Source organism: Ictalurus punctatus, chromosome 1, assembly GCF_001660625.3.
Source record: "Ictalurus punctatus breed USDA103 chromosome 1, Coco_2.0, whole genome shotgun sequence".
NCBI classification, from domain to species: Eukaryota; Metazoa; Chordata; class Actinopteri; order Siluriformes; family Ictaluridae; genus Ictalurus; species Ictalurus punctatus.
Window position 1 is genome coordinate 21,540,321 of NC_030416.2, and position 15,163 is coordinate 21,555,483.

The window sequence follows — 15,163 nt, forward strand, 5'->3', positions numbered from 1 at the left end:
GATCATTACGCTGTTTTCTTTGAAGCTTTGAAGCGTTTAAAACCGAACATAATGGACAAAATGAAGGGGATGCTCGTCTGTCTCAGACATTGTGCAAAATTGCACATACTGTTTTTTAATTGGCTTACAGTCTTCTGGGGTCTTTTACTCTGTAACAATGATCCAAAATAAGTACAGTGAAGATTAATATTTTATTTTAAAAAACCCTCAAATAAAACTACTGTGATTTAATTAGGCTCACAAGAGTACCCTTACAGTGAACCATGTATTCAAATACTGTATTAAGAGTACTTGTAACTCATTACTTTTCACCCGAGTCTAACATACAGTTCTTACATCAAAGCAAATCAAATATAGGTGGTGCAACGGGTAGCAGCCTCACCGCTCCAGGGTCCTGGGTTTGATCATGAGTTCAAACTCTTCATGAGGTTACTGTCTGTGTCTACATTTCTGTGCATGTATTCAGGAAACCCATTTACAGAGTATGCCTACAAAACATGCCAGTAGGAGGATAGGCTAAGATAAATTGCGCCGAGTAGGGTGTGTGTGTGTGCAACCCTGACTAGGATAAAGAGAATGAGTAAGAAAGAGCGAAAGAGAGAGAAAGAGTAAAATCAAATACACACAGTTAATGAATCAGGACTTGGATCAGTCACAGTTTTAATATCCATTATTTTGTAGTGTTTTTGGTGTTAGAAGAAGCCTTACAGTAAGAAGTGGATTCATTATAGAGTGGAAGCTTTAAACAAGTAACAATTACAGATTACATGTTCAAGTTTTGTATAATTCTGAAGAATCCATGAAACAACCGACATGCACTTCAATAATAAACCTAGACATGGTAAAAATCACAGTGTTATGTACACAAAGTTTCCAACGAAACAGATCATTTTAAATAGTCCACAATTTACCAGCTGTGTAAAGCAAACAAATTGCTTCTGAAGTTGGAGGTAAAAAATATTTGACATTCAATATAATAAAAATGTCAAATCACATTATGTATTCCCACAGCTGTACAGACACGCAGCTAACAAACTAAAGGAAAAACAGTGGCTGTTCTGCTTTGGGTCCACTTGTTCCCTTAGAGGATATGCTCACTGCAGATCAATGCAAAAGTTCTCTGTCTGATCACCTTTATCCTATGATGAAACATTACTATCATGATTAGAGAGGTCTTTGCTAGGATAATAATGTCATCATCCACAGGGCTCGAGGGCTGAATGAACGGTCTGACAAATATGAAAGTGATGTAAATGATATGCTATGACCTTAACAGTCACTAGATCTCGACCCAAATGAACAGCTACGGGAGATTTAGGTGTTTAGATGTGTTAGACAGCACTCTCCACCACCACCATCAAAACACCAACTGAGAGAACAGCTTTTGGAAGAATGGTGTTTACACATCAAGTAGAACTCCAGAGATTTACCAAGGCACATTCAATCTGTTCCACCAGCTTGTTTTGGCCTAACACTATTTGTTTTTTCCTTTCATTTGTCACCTGTCTGTACATCTAAAGATCTATATCTTTTTAACTATATATAATATAGTTACATGTACACACACTCTTATAAAAAGAAGTTCTAGCTCCCTAAAGGGATTGCATGTGGAACCCTCTTTGATGGGGGAACATTGTTGTAATGTTTTGCATAGAATGTTTAAATGTTTGTCCCTAAAGGGACAAACTAAAAACCTCATGGGCCGAGATTAAACCCTTTTCCCCATTGCATACACATACTTATGCATATGCACAGACACAGTGTGTACACATGAAAACACTCAGAAAAGAGAACATAAGAACATACATAGCGAATGAGTATATCATCATTTTAGAAAATGCAGCAATTTCAATGTCATTTTCCTCAATGGACAGAATAAATATATCAAGATCCCAGACGAAAGGCACATGTTTCCAGACAGGAAAATGTTCCAAGCTCACTGAGCTCATATGAACCTCAAGTCCCAGTGTGGTTTGGTAGTTAGAGTACGGTTTCTTCACTGTCCTCCATGACCATGCTCAGGTGACTCTTCCTCTGAGTAGAAATGGCTCCCCAAAGACGACACACCATCCCACCTCTGTGATTAAACACCCAAAGACAATTTCAGAATAAATTCAATACATCATTTTACAGAGCTTCAAGACCTCATACACAAGTTGGACAATTCAGTGTCCAAACTATTTCTTTTTTAATTTGTAGTTTCACAGTAAACAAAGAGGTTCAATGACCAGAAAAAGAAAAATTAATCCTATTAGCTTTCACAAACAAAATTTTTCTTCTGGCATGGATGTGTAAACTTAATGTGTGTCATAATGGTAAATGGTCTGCACTTATATAGCACTTTGATCCAAAGTGCTTTACACTGTGTCTCATTCACTCACACACCAATGGTAGCAGAGCTGCCATGCAAGGCGCTAACTTGCCATCAGGAGCAACTTGGGGTTCAGTGTCTTGCCCAAGAACACTTCAGCATGTGGAGTCATGTGGACCGGGAATCGAACCGTCAACCCTACGATTAGTGGACAACCCACTAATCAACGTCACCTTGTGGTTAATATACTGACAGAAACTAAAGATGCCAGCCATAGTCCAGAACAATTTTACATGTGATGTGAGAAAGAATGCCACATTTCATAGCTGAAATGTTGGCCATCGTATAGCTGACTTGCTCACAGGGCACAAATACAAAGTGCTACATTAGAAATTTTGATTGTTGCTGCCAGGACTGGGCTACACAATAGAGCTCTCACTTGCTCCATGGGCTAGCTAATGAATTTGAAGAAATGCTTACTTGATGCCACAGTACTTGAGGTCATCTCTGCAGGCCATATGGAGCAGGATGTCTAAGGTGAAGCCATGAGCCACGAGCTGGACAAGAATATTTCATTTACTTTCACACAGCAGTGATGGGATGTGTAAGATTCTTTGCATGTCAGTGATGAATAAAGTGTAAGGTAGAAACTCTCACTGTGTTTATGGTATGCTCATCTGCTGGGACAGCCTTCAGCCAGCGCACCATGGCAAGGGTCTGAGCGTTATGGCAGACAGCCTTATTATCTACATGGGATAATGACATGCCAGAACATATTACATAGACGTAATAATCACTTTCACAACTGATTTATGCTGACAGACATTGAAAGAGAGAGAGAGCGAGCGAGCTGGTCTATTCTCATGCAATGCCACCATGCTGAGACAATGAAACGCGTTAAAGAGTAGGGAAATATTTCAGCATTCCAATGCACACCAGCTTCAGGAGCCTTTATCCATTTATCCACAAAAAAACACAACTCTATTCATCTTGCACTTTTTCTACATGCAGTGAAGTGTAAGCTGCGTTTGACTAAAACGCCTTTCTGACATCCTAAGAAAAAACTAAGAAAACACCCAATGAACATACACCCATCGTCATTCGTTCAATTTATTAGGAAAACCTGTACATTCATGCAGCTATCTAATCAGTCATTAATGTTGCAGCAACGCAATGCAAAAAAATCATGCACATACAGCTTCAGTTAATGTTCACATCAAGAACCAGAATGAAGAAAAAGTGTGATCTCGGTGACTTTGTGGCATGGATGTTAGTACCAGTTGGGCTATCTGATACTGCTGATCTCCTGGAAATTACACACACACACACAAAACCAGTCTCTAGCATTTACACATAATTTTCTCTCAACAAAGAGTTTCAGCCTGCAGACCCTCCGGTCATATAATGTTTTTGTTGTTTTTCTGTGAAAACTCTAGAGACTGTTGTGTGTGAAATTCCCAGGAGTTCAGCAGTTTCTAAAATACTCATGCCATGATTAAAGATCACATTTTCCCCATTCTAATATTTTATGTGAACATTAACATCTTGACCTGCAGGATTTTAGGCATTGTGCTGCCACCACATGATTGACTGATTGGATAACTGCATGAATGAACAGGTGTACAGGTGTTCCTATTAAAGTGCCTGTACAGACATTAAGCTTGTAAAGAATATAACACTGAATAAACAGCTCAGTGTTTTGAGAAAGTAAGTATACATCACTCATCAGTTAGCTAGATTGTCATTGTTAACAAAATACAAACAGGAAGGCCTCCATGTTTTTCACCCCACTTTGTGGCTCAAACACCCCGAGGCTGAACATTACACAATTAAGAGTTACGTTTTCCTTCTTCAGCTGTTAATTTGAACGCAGCAGTAAAACCCTATATAAAGCCATTAAAATCTACACACAATCATACTTAGTTTGCAGAATACACAATGTGTAAAGTCATAATCTACAACGTGCTCACAGAGCAAACATGTTCATGTCACACATTTTGAATGTTTCTAAACAGAACATTCACAGCTCATCAACTACGAACCCAAAACGAAATCACTTAAAGTGTCCTTACATTCAATTCTACATTTCTGGAGAATATAACATCAGACATAATGATCAGAGTTAATGCAGCAGGATTATTTCAACAGCTCAGCAAATTATTTCATTGTCAAAACAACTCCTAAATCATCATCGGGGTGTGGCTGATGATTAATGTAACATCCCTTATTAACCATGACTTTACACGTCAGGTTTGCAGACATGCATGAGCAAGTGAGGACAATCCAGCTGTGCACCACTTCTTTGTCACACCATTCATGAGGTTCAGACGAGAGTTTTTTGTTGCATGCAGACAAGTCAGACGTTGTTTTATACAGCATGTCCACTCAACTTAAAGTGAAATCCTTCTAATAACTGGATTAATGTATGTAAGGGGGGCAAAATTAGACTGGAGGCAGAAGTAAATATATTTACCACTGCTCTCTGTTGCAGCCTTGACCTTTAGTGTGTCTATTGCTCCTTGTACATTATGCAGAGAGTTCATTACAAGCTCTTGGTATTCCTTTTCCTTCTCGTTTAGCTGAGTCAGCAACCTGGAAATCACAAGTAATGCATGGTTCACGTCAGCACTGAGGCTACACAAACTGTTACACTATAATTACACACCATCCTCTCTGACATTTAGGCTACAGAAGCTAATCAGGAGAAAGCTGACTTTTGCCATTATAAAAACCATGAGTGTGACTCAGATGGGAGGAGAAGCTATACTTACCATTTCAATGCAGCACTACAGAGCAAGTGGCGTATGTGATATACAGCCAGGTGGACTAATGTTGTATTTTTAAATTACATTACTACAATTAAATTACAATATTCAGCTACAATATTCATCATATTTCATAACTATAGTTCTGAGTCAAGTTGTCTGGTTACTTGAACTGAATGGCTTTAATTTCACTATTTCAGTTTTAATTGAACTACAAAGTGATTTTAATATGATACAGAACATTTTCAGTCATTATTGTTTGTGTGTGTATTTATTTGTCTGTTTGATTTAACATTAACTAAGTACTATTTCATATTAGTGGTGTAAAACAAATACCTCTAGCTATATCCACTTAGTCCTACAAATAGTTGCATCTCCATCTGTATTTTTAAATTAAATTATTGAATAATTAATAAACTCTACCACTATAGCCGCAGAAATACTGGAAAACCCTGCCAGCATGGTCAACATGTTATAAATAAACACTGTCAATGCACTGAACATTATGGTTTTTCTTTGCCCTGAGAGCTCCGAGCACTCACTCACGGCCACATTAAAGTAAAAACCTCTAGGTTTGTGCAACTTTTTCTGACAAGCTTTCTAAAGAAACAAACAAAGAAAGAAACAAACAAAAAAAAAACTGTTTGTATTCATTTGCAACACTATCTGTTCAATCAAAATTAAACCATTATTAAACCATAATCCAAATTCTCACCTGGTTTAAGCTAAACAGGATTGAGCATGGCCAGTACCTGGATGGGAGACCTCCTGGAGAAAACTAAGGTTGCTGCTGAAAGTGGTATTACTGAGGCCAGCAGGGGGTGCTCACCCTGTGGTCTGGGTGGGGACACTATACTGTAAAAACAGCACCATCTTTTGGATAAGACGTTAGACCGAGGTCCTGAGTCTCTGTGGTCATTAAAAATCCCAGCAAAATTCCCCCATAGGCCCTTCTCTATCATGGCCCCCTAATAATCCCCATCTCTGAATTGCCTACATCTCTCTCTAATCTCCACTAATAGCTGTTGTGTGTTGGGTGTTCTGGTGCACTATGGCTCCCAACGCATCATCCAAGTGGATGCTACACACTAATGGTGGTTGAGGAGATCCCCCCATACTATGTAAAGCACTTTGAGTGTCTAGAAAAGCGCTATATAAATGTAACTGTAACTAACTAACATATAATGTATTAGTAGTGGATATTCAAAAGTTATTTGAAATCTTTTTTTTCCATGAAGAGAGGTTATCCATCCATCTATTTTCTGTATGGCTTATCCTACTCAGGATCATGGGGGAGCCTGGAGCCTATCCCAGGGGACTCGGGGCACAAGGCTGGGGACACCCTGGACGGGGTGCCAACCCATTGCAAGGCACAATCATGCACACATTCACACATTATGGACAATTTGGAAATACCAAGCAGCCTACAGCTCATGCCTTTGGACTGGTGGAGGAAAATGAAGTACCCGGAGGAAACCCTCGAATGCAGACACCATACACATAAAGTCGGGATTCGAATTTCACAACCCTGGAGGTGCGAGGCAAACATGCTAACCGCTACGCCACCATGCCCTGACGAGAGTTATATTAAATAAAATGAAGTAAGCAAATCAGCAAGCTAGATACCTCTTGGTTTCCTGGCATAACGAGATAAATTCCTGGGCGAGGGGGCTACAGCTAGTGGCGAGGCCATTAGGCAGCCTGGAACTGATACTCTGCAGCCTGTGCTGGTGAGGTTCTTGAGACGTGCCATTAGTCTCCTTGTGTGACTCTGCAGTTGGTTCCTCATTCGGCTGTTCTGTTTCAGGAGAACCCTCCTCCACTTCGAAGGATGACTGGAGCTGCAGCTTGAGCTCTGAGAAACAAATAGAGCCGGTGTGAGTGATGCTTGAAGTTATGGAAAATTTACGCCATTTGTTAGGACTGTCAAATGTACCTGGCAGAAGCACGGTAATGGCATCTTGCACAGCCTGTCTGAGCAGGTTATCCAGAGCAAACATCCAGTGAGGTTTCACCTGCTGCTGCCGCAGCACCTTCTTCACCTGTACAGACAATCTATTAAACATGGCTGCATATTTAGCAATACAACATTTACATTTTTTTCAAGAGTAAAAACACGGGCTGGGATCACCACTACAGTGATCACAGCATATTGATTGTCACATACTGCATCCTGGAAGCTGAAGAGTGCCGCCTGCAGGCTGCAGAGAGGTACTGAGTCATTATGCAGGCTAGTGTGCAACATCAGGAGTCGGTTGGTCAGTTGCTTCCTGTCTGGAGATCGGATGTTTTCTCGTAGGCAACCAATCAGCTGCTCGATGTGCTCGGCGGTGATGCAGGGTTCTTCAGTCTGGAGGACAAAAGGCAATCGCTTGGGTTTTCACAGAAACCATTCAGTACATTTAAATATAAAAAAACAACAACTTAATTTCCCTTCCATTTCATTTTGTGCAATGGACAAAACCACACACGCTAACAAAGGCTGCATGTGTACATATGTATACCTGTGGGAGTGATTCGTTTATATTGTGCAGTACTTGGCTGATATAGTCAGTAAGGACTCTGTGCAGAGTGCTTCTCCTCTCACTGTCTTTCCTGAGCAAGAAAAGACCAAGGTTCTCTCCTGACACAGCAGGACTCATCATGTCCCCCTGTGGTCCCTCTGGCATCCTGGGTCACACACAAACACCACTCAGAAACACACACTTGTGCAAAGTCCTACCAAACTTCATAGGTGATTAAAAAATGTTTGTCGGTGCTCTAGCTCACAGCAGGAAGTTGTTGGTGCAGGTGCTCTCTGAAATGTCATTTTCTCTGAGGCAATGGATCGTTTTCCTCAGATTGAGGGAATTAGACAGCTCTGTCCTGTCAGCATCCACATCCTCCACATACACAGCTATGGGTACAGACATGCTCCTCTGGTAGTCTCCTGCTGGCAAAACCAAAGTTTCACTCTCTCACTTAATTTTTTTTGGTAACATTTCTTTGCCTGGCTTTAATGCCCTTTATTTAAAATTTTATTCAAATTTTGCCATTCTGTGTGCTTCTGTTCACTACGCTTACCATAAACCCCCTCTCTGTGTCGTGGTACAGATATGCAAAAACGCTTTAATGCAGTAGTATAAATCAGCGCCAATGTTTCTAAAGTCATGCTGGCTCACCGGAGGGATCTGGCTCGGCTAAGCTGGGCAATGGCTTGTTCCTCTTCTTGGTGCTGCTCTTAAGGAAAGCATCTTTCAGCAGGTCAGATGCTATGGTCCTCTTGTCGGGATTGGGCTCAAAGCAGCGTATGATGAAGGATTTGGCCTCCTCTGACATGCACTCTGGCACAGTGGGGTGGATCTTAAACATGCCGACCTGTAACAGAAGCCTGCTTTAGTCATCCTCTATTCATCACATCATACCTGTTTAAAATAATGCAATGTAGTTCAGCAATGTAATAAATACATAAAAAACAATTAGCACCTTGAACATGGCAGCCTGTGGGCTGCCCAGCTCATGGAAAGGGGTTTTCCCAGTGGCCATCTCTATAATGGTACAGCCTAGAGACCAGATATCAGCCGGTTTCCCATAACCCCGCGGACCCTGGTCTATAATCTCTGGAGCCATGTACTGCAGAGTACCTACACACAAGTGACAAAATAAATAAGGTCCCACATACAGCTTAAAAGGTTTGTATTGTACATAAAACACACACACTCACACACGGACAAAGATATTAAAAATGTCTGTAAAGAATCAAATCTGCATACAGCAAGTATAGAGTTATAGTTGAGTCATGAACAGACTCACCAGACGAATGCTGACATAAGGGGTGTGTGTGTGTGTGTGCTGTTAGCTGCATTAATAATTATGTAAACGGAAGGTAAGAGAAGAAAACTAAGTAAGTAAAACAAACGTGTGTGTGTGTGTGTGTGTGTGTGTGTGTGTGTGTGTGTGTGTGTGTGTGTGTGTCAAGAAGAAACTGTGTGCAAGAGGAACTTATCTGATTCAATCCTGAATGTCAGCTTTGTTTGATACCACCAGTTATACTACTATACTTATCCCTCCCCAATATACACACACAGACAAAGAGAGAGAGACACAGGGAGACAGAGAGAGACAGAGAGAGAGAGACACACACACACAAGCAGAGACACACACAGGCAGAGACACACACAGGCAGAGACACACACACACAGGCAGAGACACACACACACAGGCAGAGACACACACACACAGGCAGAGACACACACACACAGGCAGAGACACACACACACAGGCAGAGACACACACACACAAGCAGAGACACATACACACAAGCAGAGACACACACACACACACACACAAGCAGAGACACACAGACACAGAGAGTGAGAGAGAGACACACACACACACACAGAACGCGAGAGTGAGAGACACACACACAAGCACAGAGACACACACACAAGCACAGAGACACACACACAAGCACAGAGACGTGGACAGAGACACATGCACGCACAGACACACGCACGCACAGACACACGCACGCACGCACGGACGCACGCACGCACGGACACACGCACGCACGGACACACGCACGCACGGACACAGAGACACACGCACACAAGCACAGACGAGCACACAAGCACAGACAAGCACACAAGCACAGACAAGCACGCACGCACAGACGCACGCACGCACAGACGCACGCACGCACAGACGCACGCACGCACAGACACACGCACGCACAGACACACGCACGCACAGACACACGCACACAAGCACAGACACACGCACACAAGCACAGACACACGCACACAAGCACAGACACACGCACACAAGCACAGACACGCACACAAGCACAGACACGCACACAAGCACAGACACACGCACACACGCACAGACACACGCACACAAGCACAGACACGCACACAAGCACAGACACGCACACAAGCACAGACACACGCACACACGCACAGAGACACAAGCACAGAGACACAAGCACAGAGACACAAGCACAGACACACAAGCACAGACACACAAGCACAGACACACAAGCACAGACACACGCACACAAGCACAGACACGCACACAAGCACAGACACGCACACAAGCACAGACACACGCACACAAGCACAGACACACGCACACAAGCACAGACACACGCACACAAGCACAGACACACGCACACACAGACACACGCACACACAGACACACGCACACACAGACACACGCACACACAGACACACGCACACACAGACACACGCACACACAGACACACGCACACACAGACACACGCACACACAGACACACGCACACACACGCACAGACACACACACAGACACACACACAGACACACACACACACGCACAGACACACGCACAGACACACGCACACAAGCACAGACACACGCACACAAGCACAGAGACACACACAAAAGCACAGACACACGCACGCACAGACACGCACGCACAGACACACGCACGCACAGACACACGCACGCACAGACACACGCACGCACAGACACACGCACAGACACACACGCACAGACACACACGCACAGACACACACACGCACACACAGACACACGCACACACAGACACACGCACACACAGACACACGCACACACAGACACACGCACACACAGACACACACACACGCACAGACACGCACGCACACACAAGCACAGACAAGCACAGAGACACACACAAAAGCACAGACAAGCACAGAGACACACGCACGCACAGACACGCACGCACAGACACACACACACGCACGCAGACACAGAGACACACGCACGCACAGACACACGCACGCACAGACACACGCACGCACAGACACACGCACGCACAGACACACGCACACACAAGCACAGACAAGCACACAAGCACAGACAAGCACACAAGCACAGACAAGCACACAAGCACAGACAAGCACACAAGCACAGAAACACGCACGCACAGAAACACGCACGCACAGACACACAAGCACAGACACACAAGCACAGAGACACACACACAAGCAGACACGCGCACACAGAGACACGCGCACACAGAGACACGCGCACACAGACACACGCGCACACAGACACACGCGCACACAGACACGCGCACACAGACACACGCGCACACAGACACACGCGCACACAGACACACACGCACACACAGACACACACGCACACACAGACACACACGCACACACAAGCACAGAGACACACACACACGCACACACACACACACAGACACACACGCACACAGACACACACGCACACACAGACACGCACACAGACACACACGCACACAGACACACACGCACAGACACAGACACACACACACGCACACAGACACACACACACGCACACAGACACACACACACGCACACAAGCACAGACACACGCACACAAGCACAGACACACGCACACAAGCACAGACACACGCACACAAGCACAGACACACGCACACAAGCACAGACACACGCACACAAGCACAGACACACAAGCACAGAGACACAAGTACAGAGACACAAGCACAGAGACACAAGCACAGAGACACGCACGCACACACAGACACACGCACACACAGACACACGCACACACAGACACACGCGCACACACAGACACACGCACACACACAGACACACGCACACACACAGACACACGCACACACAGACACACGCACACACAGACACACGCACACACAGACACACGCACACACAGACACACGCACACACGCACAGACACACACACAGACACACACACACAGACACACACACAGACACACACACAGACACACACACAGACACACGCACACAAGCACAGACACACGCACACAAGCACAGAGACACACACAAAAGCACAGACAAGCACAGAGACACACGCACGCACAGACACACGCACGCACAGACACACGCACGCACAGACACACGCACGCACAGACACACGCACGCACAGACACACACACGCACACACACACGCACACACAGACACACACACAGACACACACACAGACACACACACAGACACACACACAGACACACACACAGACACACACACACAAGCACAGACACACACACGCACACACACACGCACACACAGACACACACACAGACACACACACAGACACACACACAGACACACACACAGACACACACACAGACACACACACACAAGCACAGACACACGCACACAAGCACAGAGACACGCACAAAAGCACAGACAAGCACAGAGACACACGCACGCACAGACACACGCACGCACAGACACACGCACGCACAGACACACGCACGCACAGACACACGCACGCACAGACACACGCACGCACAGACACACGCACGCACAGACACACACACACGCACGCAGACACAGAGATACACGCACGCACAGACACATGCACGCACAGACACACGCACGCACAGACACACGCACGCACAGACACACGCACGCACAGACACACGCACAGACAAGCACACAAGCACAGACAAGCACACAAGCACAGACAAGCACACAAGCACAGAAACACGCACGCACAGACACACGCACGCACAGACACACAAGCACAGACACACAAGCACAGACACACGCACACAAGCATAGAGACACAAGCACAGAGACACAAGCACAGAGACACAAGCACAGACACAAGCACAGAGACACACACACAAGCAGACACGCACAGAGACACGCACACACAGACACGCACGCACACACAGACACACACGCACACACAGACACACACGCACACACAGACACACACGCACACACAGACACACACGCACACACAGACACATACGCACACACAGACACATACGCACACAAGCACAGAGACACACACACACACAGACACACACACACACAGACACACACACACACAGACACACGCACACACAGACACACACACAGACACACACACAGACACACACACAGACACACACACAGACACACACACAGACACACACACAGACACACACACACAAGCACAGACAAGCACAGAGACACGCACGCACAGACACACAGACACACGCACGCACAGACACACGCACAAGCACAGACACACGCACAAGCACAGACACACGCACAAGCACAGACACACGCACACAAGTACAGAGACACAAGCACAGAGACACACGCACAGAGACACACGCACGGAGACACACGCACGGAGACACACGCACGGAGACACACGCACAGAGACACACGCACAGAGACACACGCACAGAGACACACGCACAGAGACACACGCACAGAGACACACGCACAGAGACACACGCACAGACACATGCAGACACACGCAAACAAGCACAGACACACGCACACAAGCACAGACACACAAGCACAGACAAGCACAGAGACACACGCACGCACAGACACACGCAGACACGCACAAGCACAGACGCGCACACGCACAGACGCACACGCACAGACGCACACGCACAGACGCACACGCACAGACACACACGCACAGACACACACGCACAGACACACACGCACAGACACACACGCACAGACACACACGCACAGACACACACGCACAGACACACACGCACAGACACACACGCACAGACACACACGCACACGCACAGAGACACAAGCACAGAGACACAAGCACAGAGACACACGCACAGAGACACACGCACAGAGACACACGCACAGAGACACACGCACAGAGACACACGCACAGACACATACAAGCACAGACACACACACACAAACTACAACACCAATAAACAGAGGTGTGAAAGGTGTGTTAATGCACAATCACTGAAAGTGAAAGGTCACCTGTAAAGGTTTCTGTACAAGGGTTGATTCCTGCTAGTCTTTTAGACGTTCCAAAATCAGATATCTTGAGTACGCCACTGTAGGTGTTGATCAGGACATTATCACCCTGGTGGGAAGAGAAAAGCAAGAGCAATGGAGAGGAATCAAACGTAATATGTTTGATGCATTACATACATGTTCTCACTCTTAGCATGAACCCAAATGTACCTTGATATCTCTGTGAACTATCTGGTTATCATGGAGGTATTTCAGTCCTTCTAGAATCTGCTTGGTGTAGAAGACAATGGTGGGCTCGTTGTCTTTAAGAGGACCCCACTTTGATCTTAAGAGTGAGGACAAGCTTCCTGTGAAAACAATGAAAAGTGGCTTGTGTGCTTGTGTGTGCACATGTTGCTTTCTTACAGACAAACATTCCCTGTGCTGCAAAGAGCAATGTGCCAAAGGCACTTTGTGGCAGACAGAAATCCTCCCACACGCACACACACACACACACACACAGACACTTCAAGAATTTCCGGCCGACCATAAATGTCTGAATTTCCACACACAATGTTAATGACGTTATTAGAGAGAATAGGGTGGAGCAGCTTTACCGCCTGGCACCTCCTCCATGAAAATCTTGATGAAGCCATCCTCGCTGAGAGAGCCCAGGTACTGCACAATGTTGCGATGCTTCAGTCTCTTGTGCAAGGCGATCTCTTCGTGGAGAGGCTGAGAGTAACTGGCAAACACAAATAGATGCAAAAGTGCATGGAGAGAAAAAAAAACGTAGTTCTAATGGCATTTGCTAGTTGAAAGTAATAACGCTTGATTAACACTTTTAAAAAGTTTAAACAGGCTTCAAATTCTCATGCAGGAAATGAGCAAGCCCTTGAGAACACAAGGTCAAATCTTTTTCCATTTAAACATAAGTGCTGGAAAAAAACAAAACCGTAGATTATATCTAGTCAGTTTAGTCAAGCATGCTGCACTATAAAAATGGCAAAAATGAAAAACTGAGCATGACCATACGTGCGGTCTTTCTCTGGGATCTCCTTGATGGCGATGCGCACTTGATTACTCAAGTCTCGTCCAGCATACACCACTCCATATGTTCCTCTCCCCAGTACCACCTTCTCTCCGTTTTCTCCTTTCTCATACATGTACTGGGAGAAATACAGCATCGGGGGTTAAAATGAAAGCTGATATTTTTGTCACAAGATGTTGAGCAGAGACTGGAAACTTTGACATGCATGCTGGGACTGGTCACATAGTGAAACCTGTTCATTGGGAACCTGTCATTTAACGTACCATGATAAATAAATGTTAGTTAATCATCACAGTCATTTCTTTAATTACTTAAGCATGGAA

At 45.3% G+C, this 15,163-nt stretch overlaps 1 protein-coding gene across 3 annotated transcripts in view; it reads right to left on the reverse strand.

Moving 5' to 3' along the window:
- Positions 1 to 628: 628 nt before the first annotated feature.
- The window catches only part of si:ch211-1i11.3 (mitogen-activated protein kinase kinase kinase 5), a 28,114-nt gene continuing 13,579 nt past the window's right edge, over positions 629 to 15,163 (reverse strand). Inside the window, exons 14-28 of one of the 3 annotated variants that reach the window (XM_053682636.1) lie at positions 14,825 to 14,958; positions 14,407 to 14,534; positions 14,021 to 14,157; positions 13,814 to 13,919; positions 8,542 to 8,699; positions 8,238 to 8,433; positions 7,846 to 8,008; positions 7,581 to 7,746; positions 7,244 to 7,426; positions 7,013 to 7,118; positions 6,703 to 6,931; positions 4,785 to 4,903; positions 2,969 to 3,057; positions 2,792 to 2,868; positions 629 to 2,077 (exon numbers count right to left, since the gene is read on the reverse strand). In XM_053682636.1, coding sequence (XP_053538611.1) covers positions 1,981 to 2,077; positions 2,792 to 2,868; positions 2,969 to 3,057; positions 4,785 to 4,903; positions 6,703 to 6,931; positions 7,013 to 7,118; positions 7,244 to 7,426; positions 7,581 to 7,746; positions 7,846 to 8,008; positions 8,238 to 8,433; positions 8,542 to 8,699; positions 13,814 to 13,919; positions 14,021 to 14,157; positions 14,407 to 14,534; positions 14,825 to 14,958 — 2,088 coding nt within the window. In that variant the 3' untranslated portion in view covers positions 629 to 1,980. Of the gene's footprint in view, positions 2,078 to 2,791; positions 2,869 to 2,968; positions 3,058 to 4,784; positions 4,904 to 6,702; positions 6,932 to 7,012; positions 7,119 to 7,243; positions 7,427 to 7,580; positions 7,747 to 7,845; positions 8,009 to 8,237; positions 8,434 to 8,541; positions 8,700 to 13,813; positions 13,920 to 14,020; positions 14,158 to 14,406; positions 14,535 to 14,824; positions 14,959 to 15,163 lie in introns of those variants that run through there. The other 2 variants (XM_053682639.1, XM_017473018.3) reach the window with 2 other exon arrangements.